Genomic DNA, 27,712 nt, shown 5'->3' on the forward strand with positions numbered 1-27,712 from the left:
CTCACCTTCACCTTGCAGGCAGCCCCAGCTGTGTCCATGAGCATTGCCAGGCACGTTTGCAGCCAAGGTTGTGCAGGTTTGTCCCACTGGTGCAGGTAGGCAACAACTGGAACCTCAAGCCTGGTGTCAGGGAACAGCCCTGCAGCCCACCTGGGGACACGCTGGGCATGCAGGAGAGGACACCAAGTAACACACACTGAAATAAAGACAGAAGGGCCCAGAATTTTTAAATAATTTTATAATTTCCTGATGAACTTAAGTCTGTGAATAAAAAAAGAAGAAAAAAAAATGAACAAAGTGTTTATATTATCAAGGCAAAGTTGAATATAACACATTTTCTTTGCAATTTCATTATCCTGTCAGTAACATGACTCCAGCAATAAAACACATACAAGTTGAAGGCAGCGTGCGCGCTCGCATCACGGACACCAATGTCTCCCGCTGCTGTCATTTCCAAAAGGAATTCAAGTACACCAGATCCCATCCCTAAAGCCTGCCTCCCCCTCCACTAAAGTGCAACACGTCTCTTCCAAAGCAAACGAGGGATCTGTGCCTGTGGAGTGGATGGGGCATCCCACAGATGATTTTTCAACTCCACAGATGATTTGTGAACGCTGTGCGCAGCTCTCCTCAGTCACTGCCTTGGAAGGAAACAGCAATATACTGTTCTAGTGGGCTTGGAGCAGCATGTTGGGCTAGCACAGAAGTTATTCCCTGTTTGTGGTCCCATTGGATCAGTCCTCCTCCAGCATCTGGACAAATAAAGGCATCTTACACTAAAGCCTCCCCAGGTATACTGTGATGAGTGTGTAATGAGGGGCCAAACGCAGCCACCCCTGGGCAGGGAGGGAGGGAGGACTTGGCCTTGTCCAAAGAGAGCTGGGAAGATGGGGCAGATAAAAGGAACAATGTCTACTTCTAAAATTTGGCTTAAAACTTGGTTTTTAAGATAAGCACATTTTATTACTAATAACAGTATACAAGACCAATAGATCCATTTCTTATCAGTTTCCAAGTGAAAGAAACCAATGTTTTGAACAAAAAGCCCTACCAAAGCACCAAGTGCCTAATGGGAATATTTTCTTAAAAGCAAACCACATTGACTTGATTTTCAAGATCTGAACTAAGCTTGCAAAATGGGGGCAAACAGCATATGGTTAAGTTTGATAATAAAAATACATTCACTTAATGAAATTCTTTACCTATGTTCATAGCTAAAGCGATTTGTCAGGGTTTTTTTTGTTAACCTTACACACCAGTTTAGCTTCAGGATGTTCCTTTCAAGCAATGCAAGTCTTTGATGCAACCAAAGCAGAAAGTGGCTGCTGGTCCTTTCCTGCCCCATAACACACTTGGTGACCAACACCAGAGGCAAGGAAATGAAACTTTAATACTGAACCTACACTCAACTACCTGTACCAGCTGATCTGCACTTGCTCATGTCCCTGGCATCAAGGGGTGGGATGAAAAACCAGAAAATTTGGCCAAAGCATTCACATCAGTGGTTCCCATCTTAGGGGACACCTGGTGTTGATAACTGTTACCAGAAAAGACTGACTTCCAAAATACTGTTTCATTCTGCCCATTTCTGTCTTACACATGTACAGTATAAACCTGGGAAAGCAGGAATTTATACAGGGTTTGTAACATTTCCTAAGAGGCCAAGCTGCCTTGGACCTCAAAAGCCTGTGAAAGGCAACTGGTTGTAATTAAAAGCCCACAAATCCTTTTCCGTGCAATCCCGAGAGGAGGAGTCATGGCTTTGTTGCTTCTTTACTTGAATTCCTTTTAATGAAATTTATTTTTATATATTTTTTAAAACACATCTTTTTCAGTTCTACTACTATCTTTTGTTTCAAACCGACAATAGACACACATTGTTGGTAACTGCCCCAGCCTTAGGACCACACAGACAATATCGACAAGCAGAAAACAAAACAGGAAAAAAACACCCCTGAAAAAGTCAGGGGAGATACTGATGACAGGGTTACAGCACTCACCACACACACTGGAAAAAGTCAGGATTTCTGAGTTTATGCTTTTGACACTAAAAAGTTTTGAAACAGTTTTTCTCTTTTTTTTTGTTTTTGTTTTAAAAACAGTCAGCGGATACAGCCATTTTGTTCAGAAGGATCTGCTGTTGCGTAAGGTTCCTTCCATTTACGTGGAAAAAACAATTAAAAACACCGTTTTGTTTTAAAAAAACCCCTGACACTCCTCTTCCTCACCAGGCAGATGAGAGGGGTCAGCAGATTTGGCCTTGCCAGGCACGATGCCCCTGATGCCCTGCGCCCGGCCCTCCCACCCCGCCGGCTCCGCTGGGGCAGTGTTGGTTATCCACAGCCTTCCACGGCCTCTTCAGGTCCCTCTTCCAGTGGGGATGTTGAGCTGAGGAGAAGCTTCCTTTCAGTATCAGATGCCTTGATTGTACTCTTTCCCTTTAGCACTTCACTGGAGTCATTTCAGGGATATACACGTTATTTTATGTAGTGATATTTTTGCTTTAAAACAGTATCAGTGCATGACTCTACATCCTTTGTGAAGACCCCTGCAGTGGCAGCAATTGGCAATTAGTACAGGAGTGGGGACTCAACCCTGTCAACCCTCATCAGATGTAAAGATTTCCCAACAAATTGAGCACTAGCAGCAGAACGGATGGGAATTACAGGGCAAATGAGAAGAGGTGCTCCTTTGGTTCAACAACCAGGGTTATCTCTATGAGATTTATGACATTTATGCTCCCTTGTGCAAATTTCAGAGCCCTGAAGTACCAGGAAATTTTCAAGAGAAGGCATATTCCAGCCGTGCAACGAGAAACGGCGCACGCGGCTCCGCGCATCGCGTCGGACCTTCACCTTCCGCCCCCAGGACTTGGCAAAAACTGGATATTCCAAAGAGGGTTTGGCATTTTCTGGAGTGAAAGCTGGTTAAAGGCAGCCAAAACGAGAGAGAATGCTTAGAGAGGCTTAGAGCTTCATCTGGGAGCATGCCAGGTAATTCTTCCTCCAATGGCAAACAGTGCTCATGTCCTCACCCTGCGATTCTAGTGTTATGTCCTTTTAGTGTTTTACATGAGGTTGGATTCAGAGGAAAATATGGACTTGGACTCGTGGATATCATGATCAAGTGTGGTTGCAGTGTCAGCTTCTACAGTGTTATGTGGGCTTCAGAGGCTTCAGTTATTTTTTAGCCCAAACCCTGCCAAAATGGCCTATTTAATTTTCTATTAACAGCTCCTGAGTCCTTACATATCTCAGTTTCTCTGCAAATGACAGCTCAAAAGAAAAAAAAAAGCAATATTAAAGCAGTTAAAACTTTCACAACTCCTGTAGCAAATGGAACTTCATTCAACAGGAGAAGAAAAAGCAAATTTCCCCAGAGTCCCTGGGAAGGGCCCCTGATTTCCTAGAGAAAAAGGAAATTTTTCCTGCTGCACTGCAGGACCACTGTGGTAGGAAACTGTCTGCATCTGCCTGGCTGCTGACACTTGGGAATAAGATCTTAAAAGAGCAGTGGTGGGTTAGGCAACTGGATGAGCATTGCAGGGTATGCCACATATGGCCCTTCTCCCATGTGCCTCATATGCAATTCCATGATGGGTTATGAGAATAAAATCCCTTTGTTGCCTTAAGGCCAATGGTGTGGCACTCCATACGAGTGAAAAGAAAAAGCTTTCAGTGGTCACATCCAGCATTAAATTGTGGCCAGAAGTACCTCCCAAAGCCCAAAGTTCCTCAAGCTGTTCACAGGATCTCTGTCGACACAGGATCAGAGAGGTTACCTGAAATAGTTCAGTGGAGATCAAGTTGGATCAAGACTGTTCCTAAATGAGATCTGCTCCCTCCCTGAAAGCACTTTACAGAGGTCTAAGATCAGTCTTTAACATGGGAAGCCTACAAGACCTAGGAGATAACAGCGGTTAACGAGAAAAATCACCAGGGCTCAACAATTCAGATGGAAGGAACAGCAGGTGTGTGGCTGGCAGATAAAGGACCAAATGGCCAGCGTGAAAACCAGCCAGGCTTGACAAATCCTCCCTGGGAAGAGGCCAGGAGATGTGTAAACAGTGAGCTTCACCCGGCTGCTGATGCACAGATCCCGCACACGCTGCCGTGACAGCACCGGGCCTTTGGCTGGGGCACTTTGGACTATGGAAATGCAGCCACAAGCTGAGTTAGAGATGCTGAAGAAGCAGCAGCACTTCCCTGCGATGTGTGGGCAACGCAGTAAAGCCAGGGAATTGAAATAACAGCCTGAAGTGATCACCCCTCACTCCCATCCCCTCCCCCTGCCCCTGCCTCCAGCAGAAACACTATCAAGGAACATCTCAGTAAGAGGTTTACAAGCAGGAGCCATTTGAACCATCAATAAGGGAAATTCCACAGCTTCTCACAGAGGAAGGATTGTTTTACAGCAGGGAACCAGGGCAGCTGGAGATTTGACCATATAAGTTAATGAGAGAGTCAGGAGGGGCGGCGGTGGCCGATGATGCTGGGCTGATGGCTCTGATGCTTTTACAGGCGGCATTAAATTCCTTGAGTGAGTAATTAGGGGTGATGAAGAAAATGCAAGAGGAAAGATTTCAAAACAACAGCTCCTATCGAAACATGCTGACTCAAAGAATGGGACCAGAGGGGTGGCTCTGGGATGAGGCAGGGCCCAGCAGTGTGTACAGTCACTGTCTGCTGGCCTTCCGGCATTCCCCCTTCCCCACATTCAGGTTCCCATTACTCCCCTCACACACGACACAAAAAAAAAAAAAAAAAAAAAAAAAGCTGCAGACACAGGCTGCTATTACAGGAAGAACTAAAGTTAGTTCTCCTGATTTGCAAAGCACTGGCAATTCCCAAGTTGGAAAAGGAGTGATTTGCCTCTTCTTTTGAGACTTACTTCTTCCTGGACATCCTGGCTATGAATGCAGCTCCTTCTTCTGAATTGTTACAGTAGAATCAAGGGGGATGTGATTTATTTAAAATTAGCTAGTTTTCAATAGAGTCTACAGGTACATAAGGTTTCAGTTTTGCCCAATTTTCACTGCTTGTTTGGAAAAAAAAAAACCTACAAGGTACATCTTCCCTTACTCAAACTTTTGCTGATTTCCTTTCTGTTGGAAGCAATTGGTCACTTCAAAAGATAAAAACAAAGTGTGAAAGACCTACAGGCGAGCTGTGCTGTGGATCTGAGAGATGTAAGAAATGCAGCTTTCTTGAAAAGGCCTGGAACATTTTCCTTAGCAAAACTGTGATTTAATTTAGTGATTAATTTAATTTAATTTAATTTAGTGATTAAATTCAAAATGTAGTAAGCTATATGGAATTAAACTGCAGGCTCTGAATGGGAGGTTTACTGAGAAGATTCATAATTAGCTATTAACTAGAAAACCAAGATATCTTCCACTGCTGTGTTATTTGGTCTCCTTTTGCCTTCCCCTCACTCTCTGAAGTAACATGAGCCAGTCAAAGGAGCAGCTCCTTTAAGGAGCACATGGGGACATGTTACAGGGCTCTGTCCTGCAGATGCCCCCAGACACACATAACCACTGGCAGCCAGGAAAAAACGTGTCTCCCCATTAATGCATAGTCCAAGAATGAACACCCAAGTCCTACTCATAAAATAGGATTTCTGACTTGCTACCACAAGGACAAACTGATCTGGGATTTCAGGTCATATTACCTATCAGCAGGAGCTGTAACGAGAGTCAAAGGTGGATGGGAATAAAACTAAGGCCTCTCATATGCACAGAAGAATTGCACTGGTTTAAGTAAAGCTGTGATTTTACACCTATCTACTCAGCTGGGTGCCAACTCCAGCAGAGATGCTCTTCCTTATAAGGGTTATTGCTATGAACTCAAACTCATTCCTCGTCAATGTAAGCTAAACCAAAATAAATTAAATTATAATTATAGTAAGAAATATGCTACTGGTTTACCTAACTTAGCTTTAAAATTATACTTTTAAGCTAAATGATGCAAATGTCTCATTTACAGAATGCTTAAGACTACTCTGATGACAGGCAGTGTTCACAAAGTCACAGCCTGAAAAACTGGACAAACTGTACAAGTTAAAGCTGGGAACTGACCTGTTGACCACACCTGCTCGAAGGGAGAGAGCTCTCTATAAAGTAAGAACTTAGGAGACACAGACCTATGATGAGAAACCTCATTTAAAAGCCCCCAAAAATCAAAAGATGAAAACAGTTACCTCAAAAAATGGCCCAACTAGCAATCTGGAGTCAGACCAGTGGACAATAAAATTCCACGTAAGGTAAACAGAAAGTACCAGTATGCCTGACTACCTTTTTCCCCCAGTTGCTAGATGAAATGACTGACAGGAGCAAGGGGGGAAACTCTCCTTTCCTCACTCTGTTATTTAAGAACATAAGAAGCATTGAGACAGGCAGCAAGACCTGAGCTAGCTGATGCTGGCCAGCCATGAGCCATAATCAGAGCACACTCAGGTTTGGTTTTAGCACTGTGAAATTCAGGCTTTCAGCTTTCATGAAAAGAAAAAAACAGGAAGGAGGAAAGAAGACAAGAAGGAAAAAGCAATATATTAATGAAAGGCGAGGGCTACTCTTCTGCAACCTCACGGAGAACTAGAGCTGCTTATGTTCAGTGGATCCCCTCTTCTTTGCTCAGTAGACTTGGAAGAGCTCTGCTTAGCTGTATCCAAAAGTCACCACCAACAAAGTCAATGGGGAATTGCATTCTAAAGTAGAAAGGCAGTGAGAAGACGAATACAAAAATGGCTGATTAATCATAGACTGGAAGAACCTAGAGAGCATGTAGTTTTCAGAAGGGTTTTTTTTTTTTGCCTTTGTTTTCTTTGTCGAAGGTGCACCAGAAGTTTCCATGTTCTGTCTTTCCCATTGCTCTCCACTCCCATGGCTCCGTGGACTGCCTGGGCTTGGCCACTGGTGTGCTGCTCTGTGGGCTGGTGGCCGAGGTCACGAGGACTCCTCGAGGGCGTTGACGACCTGCTCCAGGATGTCGGGGCAGTGATCCGCGATCTGCTGCAGGATGGCGTTGGCGAACTCCTGCAGCTCCACGCTCTCCCTCTCCCCCTTCTCCAGCTCGTCGTGCAGCTGCAAGGACACACAGACACACGGTCAGGCCCTGCTCTGACATGTGTGACAGCCCTGCCCAGCAGGCTCGGCCTCACCACCACTCGGGAAGGGAACTAACAGAGGTGACACATGCTGGGCGCTTCCAGCGCCTGCATCTTCCCTTGGTGACCCCCTCACCTGGAACTGAGTGCTCTCCAACCTCTTCATTTCACTTTTTCATTCTACAGGACCAGGTTTGTCACCTTCCCAGTAAACATCATGTCCACATGACTTAACTACTCCTGAATGCATTGTTCTAGGATAAATACAAGAAAAACTTCCTCTGCAGAATGTTTTTCTGAAGGCAACCATATTGCAGGAGCAATACAGCAGCTTGCTAGTGTATTGCTTTAAATAGATTGACTTTTGTCCATGAACAATGGGATGTGTCACAGGCCATTACTTGAGAATTATTCCTGATATGAAATCAATAGGAATGTCACATAATGCACCCAAAGTTAACCAGAATTCTATTTTTCCTGAGGAATTACTAATTTTCAGAAACTCTCTTTTCCAACTCAGCCAGAAAATGACTACACACAATTGCAGTGGAACATACACGATTTTTGTTTACTAACTCTGCATTTCCTGTTGGGTCATTCCTTCTTCAGATCCCTACAACTGGCTCAGAACAGGACACAGAATTTCAAACTTTATATTATTCACTCTGTCTACAGTTTATAAACAGTTTCTCCAACAAGTGGTGTCCCAAACCATGTCACACAACATATGCAAACACAGCTTCCAGCTTTGAGCCTAATGCCATTGCCAGATTTAGGGGCCCAGAGAGTCTTAATAAAGAGCAGGAAACATCTGCCTTCAGTAACCTGCTTAGCTGCCCAGCAATTGATAAAGTCCATGCTGGCCTGTGAACGGTGCACAATCCCAAGGAAGGGTCTACTTTGTGCAAGCATTTAGGGATTACTGTACTCCCAGTGGTCTAAGGACCTCAGAGAACATGGAGAAGCAGCATCCCATACTAGGTCAGATGACATGGACAGATAGACTGGATAAGCTTTCAAGCAGACAGCCCTGCCCTGTTCTATATACCAAAAAAGCTCTTTTATTTGTTCAGTGATAGGATTGTCTTCTAATAAAGCATATTCTCTATGAATACAAGACAAGCATATATGTAGCAGGTACATACACTTAAGATGGACTCTGAAGCTTATTTCCAGCTTCTCAAGCCAAAGTTCTTTGTCACTTTGAGCTGCTGTGAGCAACCATCTTATCTTATTTGAACCTTCTTTTAAATTTTGTGTGGTTTAAAAAAATTTATTATCTGTCAGTTCTGTAACATTTCTTATTTCTAACGGATTAGTATTTTTATTGGAACTCTACTGTGTTAATACAAGACATGGAAAGAATGTCAAACTGGCATTTTTCATGCCTGAAGGGATAACTGTTCATCAGATTTGTTGATCTGTGCTTGGCACTTCTGTAACACTGCTCAATGCAGGTTTTAAACAGAGAGAACTATCAGGCAGCAGCACAGCAGGGATCATTTTACCACTTTAAGAGCACAATGCAGTGGCAAAGGTTAGATTTCTACAATTAAAATTCTAATCAGATACAACAGCATGTCTCTGTTTAGTGATGGTATCAAGCAAAGCACAGCAAATTGTTTCTGCAAGAAACTGCTTTAAAACAAACAGCCTAAGAACGACTATGGAATAAATAAAAATGCTTTTTAAGAAAGTTATGGTGCAGGCTTCTGTAGACAAAAGTGTGAGAAAGGAAATTAAAAGGGCGAGCGTGCTACACTGTTCTCTTTACTAGGCAGAGTAGCATATAGTAAATTATTGGGGCTTTGCATGCTGAATGTTGGTTTAATGTGTTCTTATGTGCTTTGTTCCTACTGGCTGCTGCACTCACAGAACAGCCATAGGAACCCGAGAGGGGCTCCTGCCAAGAATCACAATGCAAAGGCAACCTGATCCCGCTCCGTGGAGTGACATGAGCTGGGAATGGGGAAAGAGAGGGAGGGGAGCACTCTGGCCTTGGGGAGGGCTCTGGGGGAGAAAGGGGGGGCTCAGCAGTAACCCATAATGGCTCAGGAATGGCAGGCTGTGGATGGGTGATCAGCAACCTGGCACAGGTATTAGTGAGGAACTTACAATGATGGATAAGCCTAGGAAAGGTCCAGCCATCAAGCAGGATTGAGAGAGTCAGAACAAGCAGCAGCCAGGAGTGGTGCTGGATATTAAAAGCCAGGGGACTGGGATTCAGGGACAGCTTCTGAGCCTGGGGTTGTAAGGCTGGTGAGATCCCAGCCGTGCAGGTGGCCCCAGGTACAGCAGCCTGCAACCCCCCCACCACTGCATTCCTGGGAATGCTCTGAGCCTACAGCTCTGAGACATGGCTGCCTTGTGCCTTCTTGGGCAAGCACAAAGATTGCATGGTGCCATCCATCAGAAGGATGGGAGGCCATGGAGCTGGGAGAGAGCAAGCAACAGGACAAACAGCCAGCATCATCATTCTCCTTTTCTTATCTGGCACCTGCAAGGGTCCTGAGCTCTCAGTCCACGGCAGGAGAACCAGGAGAGGGCAGTGTTAGCAGGGAAAGCAGAGGTCCTGCACCACCACCACCTGCCCAGCCAGCACCCTTCTTGCTGGCCTTTCAGCCAAATCCTCCAGGTGAAGCTCCAGGAAAGGACAAAGCAATTAAATTAATGAAATATTAAAGCACTTTCAACAGATTGAACTTCTAAGCTGAAAGAGATTGGGTGGACAAAGGAGAATCCTGCAGGATGTTGTCTTCACTGGGGCAATACTGCAACATCAGTGAAGTCTCATTTTCTTGCTCTACTAGTCAGCATTTATGTATTTATAAGATGCCTTATAAAATCAAGATAAGCCCAACACAATCAGCTGATGCCAAAGCTAATAAATCAAATGCAACCAAACAAAAGCAACCAACTTAACCAGAGGAAGAAAATATTTCCAATAAGAGAGATTTGACCATCAAGAACTCAAAAGAAGATGGCTCTGAATGCTGAAGGCCAGCAACAATACTTTACAAATTAGCACAGACAGAAAGTCTACACAGCTGGCTGGCAGATGTCTGTGACGAAGCGTCTTTGGAAAAATAGCAATGATAGCCCTGAGTTGAGTTTGCTAGCTTCAGAACAGCCAGATTTAATAATGTGATTCCTACTTCAGCAAAGACATCTTAATGGGCTCTATGGCTGGTGGCAGCATTTCTAGGCCAGGGATATCATCTCCATTGACGTCACTCCTCCCGGCAGCAGCTGGCAGCAGCACACCACCAGGCTCTCCATCAAGCAAGGGGAACATCCAGTTCTCAGTGGCATAACTGGATTCACCTGGATGTTTCAAAGTCCAAATTTTAGGGAAGTTCTCTGAAATTATGAACGTCAGTTCTGCTCCTGGTTTCCTAGATTTTTTTTAGCTTGTGAATGCAATGGTGTTATCCTCCCCATACCATTTTTCTATGAAAATAAAGAAATGTGAACAATCCTTTTTTGTTGGCATTTCCAGTTGAGGATATGAGGAGATTCACATACTTGCCTCATAGAAATGACCAAAAATGAGAAGGCAAAGCCCGATATGTTTTTTGTCTAGTTGATGACAAGTAAGAATAGACAGCTCAGAAAGGAAAGGACAGCAAGGACTCCAGAAGTGCTTAATAGTATTTATCTTTGGACAGAAGAACAGAAATGGCCTTCAGCATCTCAGGGGAAAGAAAGCTTGCAGATAATCTGCAATAGAGTCAGACACTTTTCAGCACTGCTGCCTTCCTTCCTGTGTTTAGAGCAAGTCACGATAGGAATAATTTTCCATTTATAGTTAAACTCCATCACTGAAAAAAAATCCCTAACAATTCACCACGAATTTCGCTTCTCTGTTCCAAGATATTTCAGAACCTACTTAAAGATTAGTTGACATTCAGAGCCATATGAATGATTCATATGAAGATAACTTCCTAGTTAAGAAATAGGATGCTGTGGTTTTATATGCAAACTGGGTGAACTGTGCTGCTGCTCTGCAGAACCTTCGTGGCCTCTGCTTTTCCCATAATGCAAACAAGGCATAATTAAACTAAGATTCTTTAAAACTTATTTATACTCCCCAGTGTGATTTTTGCCTCATTAACAATTCCAAAGGAGCACTGATGAAAAAGGGGCAAACACGGATAAACTGATTATCTCATCTTGGGCTATGGACAGTAAGCCTGAATACAGAATATGAAGGACTTGTAGAGATGCACAAAAAGGAAGTTAGTGGAGAACTTCTATAAGGACAGAATACCAGAATATAAAATTATGTTTCTCTGAAGTTCAAGTGTTTCTGAATCAGGTTATGGTTAGTCTGAAAACTATATTTAGAGCTTAAAGTTACACAAGTAAACACCAATAAGAAATTACACTGATTTAATCTAAACCTTTGCTTTGTCTCAACTTTAAACTTCACTCAGGCAAATTGTCAAGAGCTTTTTCATCCACCCAGACAAACCAGTGTACAAATACATGTGTTTGATGTAGTGAGAGCTAATTACATATAAACCTTTATTTCTCAACTATGTACCTATAAAGCAGTCAAAATAAAGGGTTACAAATATGGAAATTCAGTCTGACAAATTTCAAAAACAAAAGAAGAAAAATTTTTAATGTAAACCCTTAAATATTTCTGCTCTATCTGGAAATTTGGGGGTTATGTTAGCTCTTTCGAAATACTTAAAAAACATACATTTAAAAATTAAAGTAAGATTTCAGATGAAACAGTCTTTTAAAATAATATCTACAATGCACATTGCCCATTTTTATTTGTGCATGGAATTACTAATTTTAATTAAAATATATACTATCCATCATTAACATTAACTATTGCTAACTTGGAAAGGAAAGAGATATAAAAGCAGAATCCACAGCAGCAGCTCAGCATGAGGAGATGCTGCACAAAGCTGTCACAAGGACCACGGTGTCTGAGCAAGGGCCAGAGGAACAGAATTTACTGCTAAGAGCAAAACATGAGGAGAGTGAAAAACAAGGGAACAGCTTGGGGTTGTACCTCCTGCTTGTAAGGACTGTTTCTAATGAGACCACTCTCATTTTTGGACACACCACACACACACACACACAATGCTTGATGGTGTCCTGAAATCAGTGTTTTTCTTTTTATATCTCATTTCAAGTTAGGAGTTGTTAATACTCTTGATTGTGTATTGTAATTAATATTAGCAATTTCATGGACAAATAAAAATTAATGATGTCATGGCATTATGGACATGGCTAACTTACAGATAGAACTTGTGATTTTAACCAGAATGTAAGAACTATTACACTGTTCTCATCCTCACCCAAACCATTAAATATAAAAGTTTAAAATACTTTATAATGTAACAATTTCAGAAAATTCCCATATCCATTGCTTTCTCAACCAAACTCAGGAAATAGATTTGCACATGAAGAAGGATATAAATTGATGCAATTATTACTTCTAATTTCTAACAGAGACCAGAAGTGGACTGTTTAACTTTAAAATACATTATGCATTCCCATAAGATTACAAATTAAAAATAAATGACATAAATCAAGTGGGGGAAGATAACAAGCTAATAGAAGAGCAGTCAGAGAAGGAAGACAAGGGTAAACTCTGAAGTAACAGAGTAATTTAGAATGACTAAATGCAAATCATAGCAGAGTAATTTCTTTACAGAAACTAAGTAAGTTGAGTAATTCCTCACAGATGACAGAACAACACAAGCAGAATCTGAAAAAAGAAGTACACAGGATGTTTATAAAATTACTATTTGTACTTTAGAGTAAAGTTTATCCTAATTGCAATATTGTTTGTATAACAAATCAAAATATGTGTTGAATATTTTCAGGATTTAACAATCAAATATGCAGTTTTAAAATGAAATTTGACAGCTACAGGTATGAGGTTTGGTGTCCTTTTATTCAAAAAGCTTACCATTGCTCTGTGGAGGCTGAAATGTGAATGAAGTGCAAGGTAGATGTTGCTCCTTGGAACCAAGCCATGATTCTTTAGCTGACACAGCAGGCTGTGACTGCTGCAGTGAAGTGACATTATCACCTTTTTCCTTCCTCTGCTTTGGGCAGCTGAGCAGAGAAGGCATTCCTGATTTCTTGGGAGAGGATTAGTAAGCAGGAATCCCCAGAAGGTCTGTGCTTTGGCTGAAGCACAGGGAAAGGGAAGGGAACCTTCCTGCACAACGAAGGCTCTTGGATGAGATTTTTCACAAGTGCTTTTCTCTGTAACTCACAGCAAAGCAGCCACAGGTAGTGAGTGGGGTGAGACAAGCTCCCACAGCAGGTGACTTCTGAGAGAGCCTCTGATGGAAATGTACCTGCCCTGGTCTCCAAGCCTGCTGCTGATGCCCAGGTCACAATGCAAGTGCTGCCAGAAACACCTCTGGAGCAGGAGAGGAGTGTGCAGGGAACAAACTGGTGCTTAAGGGCCAGCAGAAACTGGCAGGACCCCCTGCCTGAGGAAGCCAGGACATGCTGGACATGGCTGGAAAGAGCCTCTGATGGCAAGGAGCCAGGGGGTAACACGCCTCCTACTCCTAGGGTTAAGAAAATTATTTTAGTTGTATAGATCTTGTGTTGGAAGAAATATTTTTTCCAAATATCCATGCAGGACCTATTGAAAATAAGAAATTCAAGGTCCTGCACATTTACAGCTAGATTTGAGGTACTAAGAAATATTGCTGATAGTCCTTAAGCTATTAACAAACCTAATACTGCTGCCTACTTTTAATATCTGGCTGCTCTGGATCTCTGGATTTTTGGCTCTTTTTACTTTCTCACACTGCTGCCTCTCAACCCCAGTGCAGGGCACCACCTCTGACATACTGAAGTGAGGATTTTCAGCAAATTCCAGTTTCTACTCAATTACTCAATTCTTTTTTTTTTGTTTTTTTTTTGTTTTACAGATAAGAGCAAAACAAAACCCAAACTACAAATAAAAGCGTGGACCATATAATTATGTTCTTAATGCCATTTGCTTTCATAAAGGAATAAAATCCCACACTTACAGGCAACTATCTGAAATGTGAAACAGAGCAGTCATTCTACAGAGCTCAAGAATATTAACATAATGATACCTCAAGGAAAGTGAAAGAAAATATGGTATTTAATAGAAATTGCTAGGATAATGCAATTATTTGTAATGAATGAATGGAATTTTTATTTCTGAGTGTCAAGACTTGGAACATTCCTCTTTCCTTCTGGTAACTTCAGTTTTTTAATAAGAAAAGTCAAATAGGACATGAACTGGTTGAAGGATGACAGTTCCAGAAACAGTACTGGGTAGCTTTTTTTGGGGACATTTGGTCAGAACTGACTCAAAGGGACATTTCCTACCACAGGAACAATTTAATGGCATGGTTCTGAGCTCTATAGATCCTTTACTGTCCACAACTTAGTCTAATATATCATTTTAGATTAGGTTTTGAGACACCATATACTCATAAGTACTGGCTTCAGTTCTTCATTACAAACCAAAATTTTACTACGCTAAGTCAGCCTACACAATGTCTTTGATAAAATGCCAACAAAGAATGATATAGTATCTTGGCCCCACAGCTTGATTACAATCAATCTTCCCCAGGGATGTGATCACAGCCCCAAGCCTGACAGAGTTCAAGAAGTGTTTGGATAAAGCTCTCAGGCACCTGCTGTGATTCCTGGGAATGTCTTGTGCAGGGATAAGAGCTGGACTCCATGATCCTTGTGGGTCCTTTCCAACTCAGCATATTCTGTAATCACTTGAAGTCACTAAGGACTATCACTGAACTCAATGGTAGTGTTGAGACACTATTATGGATAAGAGGCACCAATTACCAGTCAGACTTTGAGATTACAAAATTATTTATGCGGCAACAAATTCCCCTAGGATCCATGGTGTTGATGCTGGCAGATACTTTGCCAACAACTATTTGCACATTGGTTACTGTGGGTCACCGTGGGTGCACTAGAAGTGTGAGAAGGTTAAATTTACTTCATACACCAGTTGTATCTACCAGAAGAAGCCACAGAGAACTCCTGCTGTTTGTACCTGAACCTCCCCAGCAGGGATGAAAGATCTACCAAGTACATTGGCTATGATGAAACACAGCAAACCAACTTTGGCCAAGAAAAGTTGCTGCAGAGGGAAATAACAGCTCCAAAAACATTAGTTCAAAAATGAATTCTTAACTATTTATAAAAAAACCCCAAAGCAACCAAACCATACTAGGTAATCTCATTGGTGAGAAGTGGATACGTTGGCATCATGCTTAAATATGATTGGTGTTGGTTAAATGTATCCTCCCTAATCATGTTAGCACTTCTTAACATTCAAGGGGATTAATTTTTTCCCACTGAGGCTTGTAAAGCATTATCTACAGAAGATCATATTAGAAGGGACAGGAGTGAATTTAAGGCACTGGATTTGAGGTAATTTACAAAACTCATTAAAATTCCAAAGATGCAAAATGGGTATTCTGTGATGGGCTTCTGCAAATCTGGAGAACTGATTCCCACCCCCCATGGGAATACTTTAAGCACAAAGGAAACTCTGCAGCTAGAAACAGAAAAGCTCCATGGCTTAAATGAAAAGTCTGCTTTGTAAATTGAAATATATCATTAGTTTGTGTTTTGCAACTGAAGCTTCTTAAATACCATCTGAGTATGGGAAAGCAAAAGAGACAGCTACATTTTATTTTAGCTGACATTATTTATGCTTGGGAATCGTGAATGGAGAAGTAACTTTAAACAACTGTGGTGACAGCAGTGCAGAATTAAGACAATAATGTGAGAGGACAGAAAAAGAATTATTTTCTCTTTCCAGAACAACTTAGGTAATTCCCTTTTCTCACAATGCTTTCTTTACTGTGTAACCCATAAGTGTTGCTAATGGACTAGCAAAGTTTTAATGGGAAATATTATTTTTGGGGTTACTATTCAGAAGAACTTGACAAAGAAAGCTTTTTGTATTTTTTTTACCCACATCTCTTGATCAAATAGCAAATACCAACTGTCCCCACAGATCATGACTACATATGAAGACCAGAACAGCTATAATTAATGAGGCAATTTATTTCAGTGATATCCAAACTTTGAAAATGAGAGTGGATATGGGCAGAGGTGCCTCCCACACATGCTACAGGTTTTGTCACCCACTGCTCCATCCCAATCTGACAGACAAGGTGGTTCAGTAATATAGGACTAGAACTGTAAAGAAAATTGAGAAGAGAAATAGGAATGAGTTAGAAAAAAAAGCTGTAGGGGATGGTGAATTATAGTCTAGAAACATAAGATAAAAAAACTGCCAATGAAGGGATTAAGGAAGGTAAGACATTACCAGAGCTGGAAGAAAGGAAGATTCTTTCAGTAGATGATTTATAACTAGATTGACAGCCTCTTGTGGAGACATCATCTGACAAACTCTTATTAAACCCTTTCAGTTCTGTATTCCAAAACTCCTGGAAATATACAGGTGGGTTTCTGAAGTCACTGTGTGTGTGTATATAGGCATGGGTGTATCACATCCAGCACACTGAGTCCAATCTTGATTCAGGTATGAAGGTAAGGTGGGTAAGCAGTAGAAATTACTGACAGAATATTCTGTAACACCAGGTAAGGACACTGCATTCACTTATATAAATGTGTCAATTAAAATATATATGGCTTATGTAATTAAAGTAAGATTTAAGATCTTGATGGCTACATTGAATTCTAGAGAGCTGCTAAAATTTGTTAACAGTTAAAACATGGCAAAAGTGGTACCTTGCAATTTGATTTCCCATGAGTGTGGAAATGCATGGCCCCAAGCACAGATAAAAGAGCAGATGAAATTCCATAATAAATAGTACATGGTAATGATTAAAAAAATTACTGACTCCTTTTATCAGCTGAAGGGTTCATCTTTGCTACCTGCTTTCACCACTCACAACAAGGTTTCACCACATTTTGGTGTGGCACGTCAGTAAAGCCTCAATCAGCAGATCAGTAAAGCCTCAATCAGCAAGTTCAGGTCCTTGTTCAGAGCTGGAGGCCACAAACTCACCTGCTCCTGGGTCATCTTGTGCAGCTCCTTCTCCCAAGCTGCCTGGTCATCATCCAGGTGGTAGGAGGCAGGCGGGGTGAGCCCACGCAGGATCAGGGGGTCGCGCTCGTGGCACAGGGCTGTCAGATGGCCGATGTACAACTTCAACTTGCTGCGGTTCTGGTCAAGTTCTAGGAGGGGCTGGATTATCTGAAATAAGAGAGCAGAGACAGTGAGAACAGCCTGGGACCCAAGCAGTGATGAAGGCAAAGATCAGCCTCTAAGTTACAATCTTGTCCAGCTTCACAGTGCATGAAACCTGAACACTCTTTCCCTTGGACTCCTGGTGCATAATGCACCAACCACATAAAAGAAACCAAGGACACTGGGGAGTGGGTGCAATGATGACAGCTGTGTGATTAGACTGGGAAACAATGATGATATGGGTGAAAAATGAAACAATATTACATTGAATGCATTAACTCTACTGATTATCCATCAGTACTTTGGTTTAACTACTTAAAAAAAAAATCTGATAAATGGTGTCTGTCCACAACTTGTCCAAAAGCAATGTCAATACAGATTTTTAGCTGGCTTTGCCAAAAAACATTTCATTGTAAAGTAAGTATGCAATAAACACGTTTTAAAGAGAATTGTTTCAAATTATGCCAAAACACAACAATTCTAAGATGACTGCATCTCTACTGTAGGAACTGGATAAAGACATACCTTCACCAGAAAGTTAAAATTTAATTTTCTATGTTTTACATAGTTAAGGTATAGTCTTCTTTAGTTTTGAAAAGGCAATGATTTTTATTAAACAGGATAGACAATGAAAAAACTATCTATATATATTAGATCTATAGATGTATCTATATCTATATCTACATCACAAACTAAAAAACCAAAATCAAAGGACTTTATTAAAGCACTATTTTGTTTCATTATACTTTACCCAATCTGAATCTAATACGTTGTTCCTCAGTGCAATCCAAACTAGAGTTATCCAGTTCCCACAAAAAGTATCTGAAGAGCCATTTCTCATTTTTTTACAAAAATAGAGAGCTCAAGTGCATAAATGCCTACTGGGCACCCTTTGCTGTGACCTTCCACAAGAATACTGCTTCATTTTTTCTAGATGTTTGTGGGCACATATTCAAAACCACAGTAATGCAAACCTCTAAAGTTTGCAGATTATGAAAAATTAGGGAAGAACTAGGCTTAGGGCCTCCTTTCCATAAAATGAGGTGCTGGGCAGGGAGAGCTGGGAAGCCTTGCCAAAGTCCTAGCAAGTTCCATTCGTGTTCCCAGGCAGAGGCTGCACCTGCTGTTTGTTAGTGGGCTGGGGATATCTTTTCAATAGGACACCTCTGACCCTGCTAATGAATAAGGAGTGAGATAATCTCCGAGTCAACAAAACAGGGTGCTGGCATTACTTTCAACAAAGACTCTGGCTTCGACCCCTTTTAATAAGGCTGTCAGGGCTCACTTATTTTGTTTCCAACGCTGTTTTACATGGATTAGTTTCTGTAGAGTGTGAGGATCTGAGAGGCATGGCTAAGCAGCTGACTGATGTCAGGCTCTGTGTCCTGCCGAGCTCAGCAGCCCACACCAGCACATCAGGGTCCTGCCACACTCACAGCCACGGGAGAGGAGTCAGGCAAGGATCCTGAACCAGAGAGAGTGTGAGCTCACATGCTTTAGTAAAAACCTCTGCAGCCTTGGGGCACCCTCTGTTGTATATGCATATAGAAACACACATATAAAAATAATGCTGTGTTCTATCAGGATGGGATGAGTGGACAAGGAGGTGGATGGACAGCTGCTGAAGGGCAGATCCCAGAGGGCTCTAATTAGTGGTGCTGGGTCTAGTTGGAGGCTTGTCACTAGTGGTGTTCTCCAAGGGTCAGTGCTGGGCCCAGTATTGTTTAACTTATAACCAATGACTTGGATGAAGGGGCAGATGGTCCTCAGCAAGTTCACTGATGACACAAGGCTGGCAGGAGTGGCCAATACCCCAGAGAGTTGGGTCCCTTCAGAGGGACCTTGAGAGGTTGGAGAGATGGGCAGGGAAGAAGGGTTGAAAATTCTGCAAAGGCGAGTGCAGGGCACTGCAGCTGGGAAGGAATAACCCCATGTACCATCAGAGGTTGGGGCTGACCTGCTGGGAACAAGCTGTCCATGAGCTGGCAGTGTATGTACCCTGCTTTCATACAATATCTGTTACCAACATTATGATCTCAAAATGTATTGCCTGTGCAGGTGAAAACAAGTGATGCTTCTAATTTAAAGGATGTCTTTTCTATCTTTCTTACTATTTGGTTTGCCCACAGAGGGTAAAACAATGGCTTATCACATCTTAAGAAAATACTGTTCTATAGAAAAGTAATAGTCAATGTCTAATAACTAGTCCAATCAATGTAGTAGCTGCCTTGTATTCTTTTCAGATATCACAGTCTCTCCAATATCCATCAGATGTGCAGATTCCAGTCTGAAAAGAATCTGTTTGGATAACATTCCTGGCTATTCTTTGTGAACAGAAACCCTCCCTGATGAAGAGAAAGCAGAGCTATCTAGCAAGTAAGAATGGAAGATTTTCATAGAACAGTTGAATTTGACTGCTCAGGGATAAATCCCCTTTCGAAGCACATTCCTCCTGCACCCTTCCCCCTTTTACCTCGAGCTGGAAAGAGACCAAATGAGGCGTGTGAAAGTTCTTAACCAGCAGCCCCCTAAAGCTGTTCACAGAGCAATCATTCCCCTCACTTGGGATCCATTAAAAGCTGCCAGTCAAGTAGGAAGTGCCCTTATATCTGTGTTCCTGCCCTATCTCATCTGAACTGGCCACTTAGCAGGAGGCACTGTGCTTCCCACACAGCAGAGCTGACCCTGCCTTATCTCAAGAGGGTGTAAGAGCATTTGCTAAGTGGAAAAGCATGGCAGAGCTGGGTTCATAACCCACATCGCGTTCTCATGCTCAGCTCAGAGCTTTCTAGGAAAACAGTGGGGAAACAGACCAAACCCAGGAATATCTTCTGAAGCAGCCCTCATTCATTAATGGACCTGATAGGTTTAGGCCATCCTCATCAATGCATGGAATGAAGCCTGCTTAATGTACCCTCAGCTTCAGAATATTGCTAATGGCCAGCTAAGTTTGACAACATTTCACTAAAAAAGGCAACTCAGAGGCAGAAATGTTAAATGCCTGAAAAATCTCTCATGCAAACCCAAACCAACTCAACAAACTAATAAAGATACTTGTGAATATATTCCAAATTCAACTTGAGATTTTGTACATTTAAAAAAAATTTTTTGGCTATGATAAATACGAATCTAACTATAGTTATACAAGTCATTTGGGCAAAAAAGCTTTAGAATGAAGTGATACTGCTTCTTCAGTGGTGGTTCTACTGTTGCTGGACAATGGTCAACTGGAATATGGATAACCGAATTTCAAGTTTTATATGCTAAGTCTGTGCTTTTAAATATCTATATATACACAGCAGTGTCTACTGGAAATATACAAAAAATACATAAGTGGTTATTTGGAAAAGAAAACCAGCAAAAGTCCACAGACATCTGCAGAATGAAGAGTGAGTTTAATCAATGTGCAATTCACCACAACCACCAGCTTTAAATTATGCCTTCTCCAGGCAGAAGGGTTAATGACCTGGTCACCTTTCTCCCTGCTAACAAGCCCTTTTTTTCTCTGAAGGAAGCAACCACTTTTCTTTTTCAGAACCAAGTACTTAACTTTATTAATTTCAGAGAATACCTTCTAAATTTCTACTTTAAAAACCTGCAGCTGCCATTTTGAAATAAAGTCTTACAGACACCCCTAAAAGCCTGCCTGTTTTTGCAACTGCATCAGTCGACCTTGTAAAAGTTCTCTCCTTACACAACTTGCCTTACTCATTAGAATAATGCATCAGTGTGGAGGTTGATCATGGATCAACAGCAGTTATCTTTAAAAAAAAGGGAGAAAATAACATTTTTTGATACAGCAAGGGCAACATAAAGTGCCATACATACATTTGGCACTGGCAGGAGTGCTGCCATACCCCTCTATTAGCCTGAGTGCCTTGTTTGCACATTGTGTGTCTATATCCACTACAGAATCCTAAAGGGCAGAGTGCTGCTGGTCAGTGCTCTTCATTTTGCAATCAAATGCTTCAGCAATTTTTCTTACCTTACCCCTAAATGTCTAAGTATCTGAGAGAGAAAAAAACTCCCTGGAAGTACAGCTGTAACAGGAAGAAAATAAAATAGAACTGACAAGTAATCTCAGGGGTCAAAGTAAAAAATGTCAGGTAAAAATGACAGTGTTTTTGTATTAAAAGTGCTACAAAGAAGTGTAGGTGGAATAAATCTGAAAGTTTCCAAGGAATTAAGCAATTTCAGAAACAATCTAGCTTGTCAGTCTGGTCTACACACCGTGAGTGTTCATTGTAAGTCCTGCACAGAACAAATAAAGAAGGAATTATGAAAAATCCAAGCAGAAACCCAAAGTACCACCAAACACCTCCTCAAAACTTCAGACTGGACATAATAAATTCGTTTGGAAACACAGTGCAGGTAGTCCTTTATCTCCTATCAACCACATCTGCCATGTCAGTGTGGAAAATTATTTGCAAACTTTGTTACATGCAGTTGCAACTATGCTACCCAAAAAAAAAAATCTACTTCCCAAACTACCATTCCACAGGAGAAGATGGGGCCCAAGATTGTGTAAGCACATATGTTTGTTAAAAAGCAATTATTTCAAAAGGACCTGACAAATCTCTGTATACCTCCCTGTATCTGGGTTTTATTATACATATTGCCAGACAGGGATATTTTGCCTCTATAGCTAAATATCTTATGTTGGGAGATATGAAAATAAACTAGTGATAAAGATAGTGAGTGACACAGTCTGGAAGTATTTGCATGGCAAATTGAATTATGCCTTCTTGCTCAGACCATTTGTGTTTGTTTGGCAACAAACACAAGGGTTCAACAATAATATTGTAACCACTGAATGCAATGGAGTTTTACGAGGCATGAATTTGGCTCAGAATGTGCAAAGCTTTCCCAAATTCAGAGCAATTCATCACCGATGTCTTCCCTTCATTATTTTAAATGGAAACAGAAGAAAGTTCTCAAAAAGACACATCTTGACCTCAGCTCAGTTCAGCTCAGTTCACAGATACATGGAGATATTTGGTTTCTTCAGAAGACCCCCACATAAAAGCTCAAGGAAAGGCTCAGTATTCTTTAGATTTGTTTTAAAGACCAAAAAAAAAAAAATTTAACTCTAACCTTCATAATTTTCTCCTCATAAACCAGAACAATATACGTGAGGAGCTAAAAGAGATTCTGGCTATTTTGACAGAGCTGTGTTACTCAGTTCCTTTCTGACAGAATCAATTAGGAAATAATTTTTATATAGCAAATGATTTTTGAAATTTTTATACACCATGAACAAATCCCATGGATTAATGATTTCCAGAGTTCACCCTCTTCACCTTGGGAAAAATCCAGACCAGAAAAAAATAATAGAAAAAACAAACCAGAGAAAGGAGTTTTGTCATTAGCTCCCTCTGTTTAAATAAAATCCTTTCCCCATCATGTAGGTGAGGCAGAGAATTGCAGTGGGTTGGTAGGATTCCTAAAGCACTCAAAAAGAGCAAGTAGTTCTAAAATATTTTTATACATAACAAATCCAGAAGTGCTTTCCATGACACTGGCAACTTTCACTTATGTGGGCTGTGGAGCAAAGTTGGCAGGGAACCACGTGAGGAACAGCAGGGGCTGCTGGAGATCAGAACTGGAATACTGATGTGAGGGGCCTGTAGCTGGACCAAGGGGAAAATGAACTTTCAGGAATGAGATACCTCAGCAGAGCTGAAGGGAGTGTTTGCACACAGCTTGAATTTTACCTGTTTTGTCACTCTCTTTCAAAAGCGAGGGCATTCACTCAATCTCTTACCCCTAAATAAACTCACTGCACTGTGCACACCTCACACCTCTTTAGTATTAAAATCTCCTTCATTTGAGCACTTCACCCCTGTAAGCTGTGTTAGTTACCAGGCTAAACTTTTGAATAATAAATGAAATTATGGAAAGCTATGAAACTGGGTAGTCAGACTGATGGATATTGACAATTATCAGCAAGGAAAAAAAGTAGTCCCACAGTAAGCAAAAACAGTTCAACACGTTTGCAATTTATACATGACACTGTGGATTTAAACAGCATTCTCCTGATCAAACTTTTGTAAGTGTAACTAAGCAAGTTTTGATTTCACAGAATCAGTCAGATTTTATGCTGATTCCTTCTCTACAAAAATATAGCAGCTTGAGAATAAGTAAGAACAACCTGCTTCTACTTTTAATGCATTCAAGCTTTCTAGCACTTGCTGTCTACACAAGAGTGAACCAGAAAGCACACACATTTCTTGCTGTGCTCTATTTTGTCTATTGCTTCTCCCTATTACAAGGGATAAAGGGAAACAGTGTCTCACACACCTCTGGAAGCAGAGCAAGCAGCAGGGCACTGGGAGAGCGTGTCCATGGCAATGCTGATGTGTCAGGGCTGTGCTCTGCTGTCTGTTCCACTGCTAATGCAAACCAGAAGGTATTTCCTAAGTAGTCTAGCAGAGAACACAATCAGAGCTTTTCCTGTTCAGATGAACTATAACCTCCCTGTCTGCAGGTGACAGGAATCTTGGTCTTGTCCTTCTCTAACTCTGGGTGCTCATTCTGCTGCTGCAGCTCTCTACCTGCTGAAAGACACTTTCAATGCAAGGACTTGTGAAGGTTTATCTGTCTGTAGGAAGTCTTTTTAGAGTTGCTTGCTCTACATTCAAACACAAAATCCCATGAAGAAATGCACCTATGTTATACACAAATGCACCTATATTACATGTATATACAGTAGTTCTTATCTAAAAGTTCCTTTCAACAAGCAGATGTTGGAGAGCCCATAGTGAGATGTGAGATGGAACTGTAAATCCTGACATGTCCATCAGTCATTATGAACTTCACCAACCAGGAAAATGCAGTGTCTAGATTGGCTACATGCCCTTACAGTTTTTATTTTAGTTACCATTCTCTGGAGCTTATTTTCTGGAAAGCAGGTTTGGGCTTAATTCTTTTTCTAACATTGTTCATCTCCCCTCTCCCTCAGTTTCTTTCCTCCTAAATGACAACTAAAAAGGCTTTGCTGCAGCTGCTTGTCCTGTGTCTCATAGTGTCTTGTCTAGGAGTGCCAGAGCTCAGAATAACCGGGAGATAGTAGAGACTATCACACAAACTACTAGGAACAACTCTCCTGGAAGTGGCCAGAAACAACAGTGTCTGAGTTCTGAGTGCAGAACTCCTACTTGCTACAAAGATCAAGCCACTAGTAGAAGATTATGTTCAGCTGCAAATCAAAAGAGAAAATAAGACACAGACCTGGCATAATCTCATCTGGCAGAAATGAATGATGGCCTTTTTGCAATTGTTTTGCTGAAAAGCACAAATCTCTACAAAAAGAAACCAGCCATCTGTTTTGAATGTTTTAGACTGCAAGTATCTACTTGTGTTCTTCTTTGATCTGTAAGAATAATAGGAAGACAGTGATACAGTCCAGTTGCACCTCTGTTGTGAATGTTTAATTCATCCCAGAGCTGCAGATTACAAAATTCCATCTGGAAATCTTAGTTTTATCATTCTGAGATCAGACAGAAGATGAACAGTGTACCAAGATCAGTTCTTTTGTGCTCACAGGTATAACATTCTTGGACAGAGAATGCATTATTCTAACAGAAATTAGTTATTAACCAGCAAAATAATAGGTTAAAAAAAAAAGCTAGCAGAAGAATTGTTCTCCAAAAGAAGAAAAGGACAGGAGTGGAAGCTGACTTTGTCTAAAGGAAAGCATTCTTCTCCAACTCTCCTAAGGAAAAATTAGTTACATCATCTTATTTGAGTGCATCACGTTAGGGTTCTTACTAAAAGGTTGCCCATCCAAAAAGGGGGAGTGAAGAACCCTGACTGTCACCAATATGACAAAGCAAATACAGCCTCTCTCTCTCTGGCTGGACATGTTTAAGCAATGCAAGATTATCTCATGTAGCTGCCTTCACATTTTGCACAGAGTATGTCTCCAAAGCAAGCACAAGACACTTTCACAATGCTTTTACAGACCTGGATGAAGAATTGTAATAATATCATTATTATACTACGCAATTGGTTTGTAGATTTTTAGAGAGGGGAGGAAATGACTCTTCAGAAGACAAGAGATGACAGTAAAGAACAAGAGACAGTGGTCTAAAGAGCTTTGTCCAGCATGCTGGAATGGCAGCTCCTTGAAAATATGGGTTATTTTCCCTTTTCTTGGGAAGGAATAGGATCTTGGAAAAAAAGTAAGTCATAGTAATAGAGTCAGCTACAAATCTAACACAATTTTGGGATCAATTTTAAAATGAGGTATTAGAATCACCATCATATCACTTTAGCAAGACAATTTTCAAATATCACACAGTAATAATACCTAGCACTTACACAGCACTTTTCCCAAGCAGAACTTGCACTTTTACAAAAACTTCAGCTCATTTTACAATTAGAGAATTTGAGACAGGGAGAAAGAGAACAAGTGAGTGGTTGGAGACGATGCCAGGAAAGAATTTATCTTCTGAATCGTGGTCTAGTACTGTGTCCAGTAAATTACAATGTAATATGAGTCAGGCATGAAGGCCTGGTGATTTTGACCATTTTGCATGATCTAACAATTAAAAAGACCAGACTGAAAATAAATCTAGTCAAAAGTCTTATGAGGTCACAGTGTAGTGAGTGACAATACTGAGAACCTCAAAAGTGTGCCTGCAGGACAAGCAGTTCTGTACAAAATGTGTGCTGTGGACAGAAGATCACATTTATGTAGTGAATGAATGCCTGTGTAATTTAAACATGGAACTCACCATGAAAAACTATTACTTCACTACAAGAATTCAGCATCAAATAATGTAGGAAAAAAAAATCAATGTTCTCCTCAAACTTCCCAAAGTATAGACACTTTTAGTGTTGTAGTGATGCAAATGAATACTTCATGTAGTTTGACTGCTCTGGCAAAGATTACATTAAACCTTGAGATCAGCCAAATATTTTCCTGTAATGACTTACCCCCTCTTTCCACCACAGACATCACCTCTGAAATCTGAAGTGTTATAAATTTTGTGAGTGCCTTCAGTATGCAACTCACAATGCTTAGTGTTTCTGAGTTAAAATCTGTCAAAGTATTGAAGAAAAATGTCACAAAGAAGACCCTGTTTGTCTTACAATATTTTTACCTATAGGAATTGCCAATATTTTCATTGTCTTGAAATATCCCCATTTTCATGCCCTTCATGTTCCTTCAATTCCATGCTAGCTCTTTGACTATTCTACTGTTGCTCTAATAAGCATAATAATAATTTTCAATTAATGAGTGGATGAACCCACATTTTCTCCCATTCTAGGTAGCACAGCTGTGCTTCACAAGACAACTGGATGAACTGAGCAGCTTGGGAAATCTCTGTATGGAAGCTTTGCTTTACTTTCCCCACTGGCACAGATTTACAAGAAGATACACTTACATACACACTTATCCTTTTGCACGTATTAGATCTCCTAAGGTATAAATTGATATTATTCTTGATAAAAGCGAGTGATAACTAATTAAGCCATTGGCCAGAGCAGTTTAGCATTTGAGAAAAACCATAGAGCATCCTTGTGTGAAATCACATTGGAATTGACTTGGATGTAGAGGAGGATAGAGCTCCATCTGGGGAATAAAAGGAGTCATAAGAAATTCACACAGCGAGGAAACGAGCTAAGTGAAAAATGCTAGGTTTAAAAACTATTTCAGGATGAAAGATGGTATTTACATTGAACTATAAACTGAAATGTAAACTACCATCCTCAGAAATTACAGGGAGGGTGCATATGTTTATGAACAGTGATCCATTTCAGGGGAGCTCTATCTGATAATGCTGTCATGTACAGATTTGGCATAATTAAATATTAAATTCAGTCAATTCCAGAATGCTGGAGGGGAAAAGCCTTAAGACCTCAACTATAAAAATAAAATAATGTAGTTAACTATTGTACATAGTTTTTTGTCTCCATTTAATCTTCAGTATTGACCAGAGGTGATGGCATCCACAGACCTGAAGGAACTTTAAAAAACAAACTTATTGCCAAGTCCTATGCAATTAATTACACTTTATCATTGTAATACATAAATTTAATTTAACACATGGAGGTTAGGGACTCCGTAACTTACATCATCTTAGCTTTTACAAAAATAATAAGGACTTTTTTTTTTAATGAACATGGACTATCACAGTAAAAACTTGTACTCTGTTGGGAATAAGTGGCTTGGGAAGCATCCATCACGTTTATACCTTCCCTGCTGATGTATGCATGACAGTGTCGAGGCTGTCGAGTTGTTCCGATGAGATGTGAGGAAGGCAAGGTTGCTGGCTGACTCATTGTTTTGACTGGGATACAACAGCTTTCCTGAGGACAGTGCCTCAAATAAGCTGTTTATAATGTCAACCACCCATTAATTCAGAAAACTATGAAAAA

General features: G+C 40.8%; 1 protein-coding gene across 11 annotated transcripts in view; it reads right to left on the minus strand.

Annotated features, from left to right (window-relative positions):
* Window positions 1-221: 221 nt before the first annotated feature.
* ERC1 (ELKS/RAB6-interacting/CAST family member 1) overlaps window positions 222-27,712 on the minus strand; it is a 269,174-nt gene continuing 241,683 nt past the window's right edge. For 10 of the 11 annotated variants that reach the window (XM_039707938.1, XM_039707939.1, XM_039707936.1 and 7 more), the window contains 2 exons: window positions 17,144-17,332; window positions 222-7,084 (listed from right to left, as the gene is read on the minus strand). In XM_039707938.1, coding sequence (XP_039563872.1) covers window positions 6,947-7,084; window positions 17,144-17,332 — 327 coding nt within the window. In that variant the 3' untranslated portion in view covers window positions 222-6,946. Of the gene's footprint in view, window positions 7,085-17,143; window positions 17,333-27,712 lie in introns of those variants that run through there. The other variant, XM_039707940.1, reaches the window with a different exon arrangement.

Source organism: Passer montanus, unplaced genomic scaffold (genome assembly GCF_014805655.1).
Source record: "Passer montanus isolate IOZ18808 unplaced genomic scaffold, ASM1480565v1 scaffold20, whole genome shotgun sequence".
Classification (NCBI taxonomy): Eukaryota; Metazoa; Chordata; class Aves; order Passeriformes; family Passeridae; genus Passer; species Passer montanus.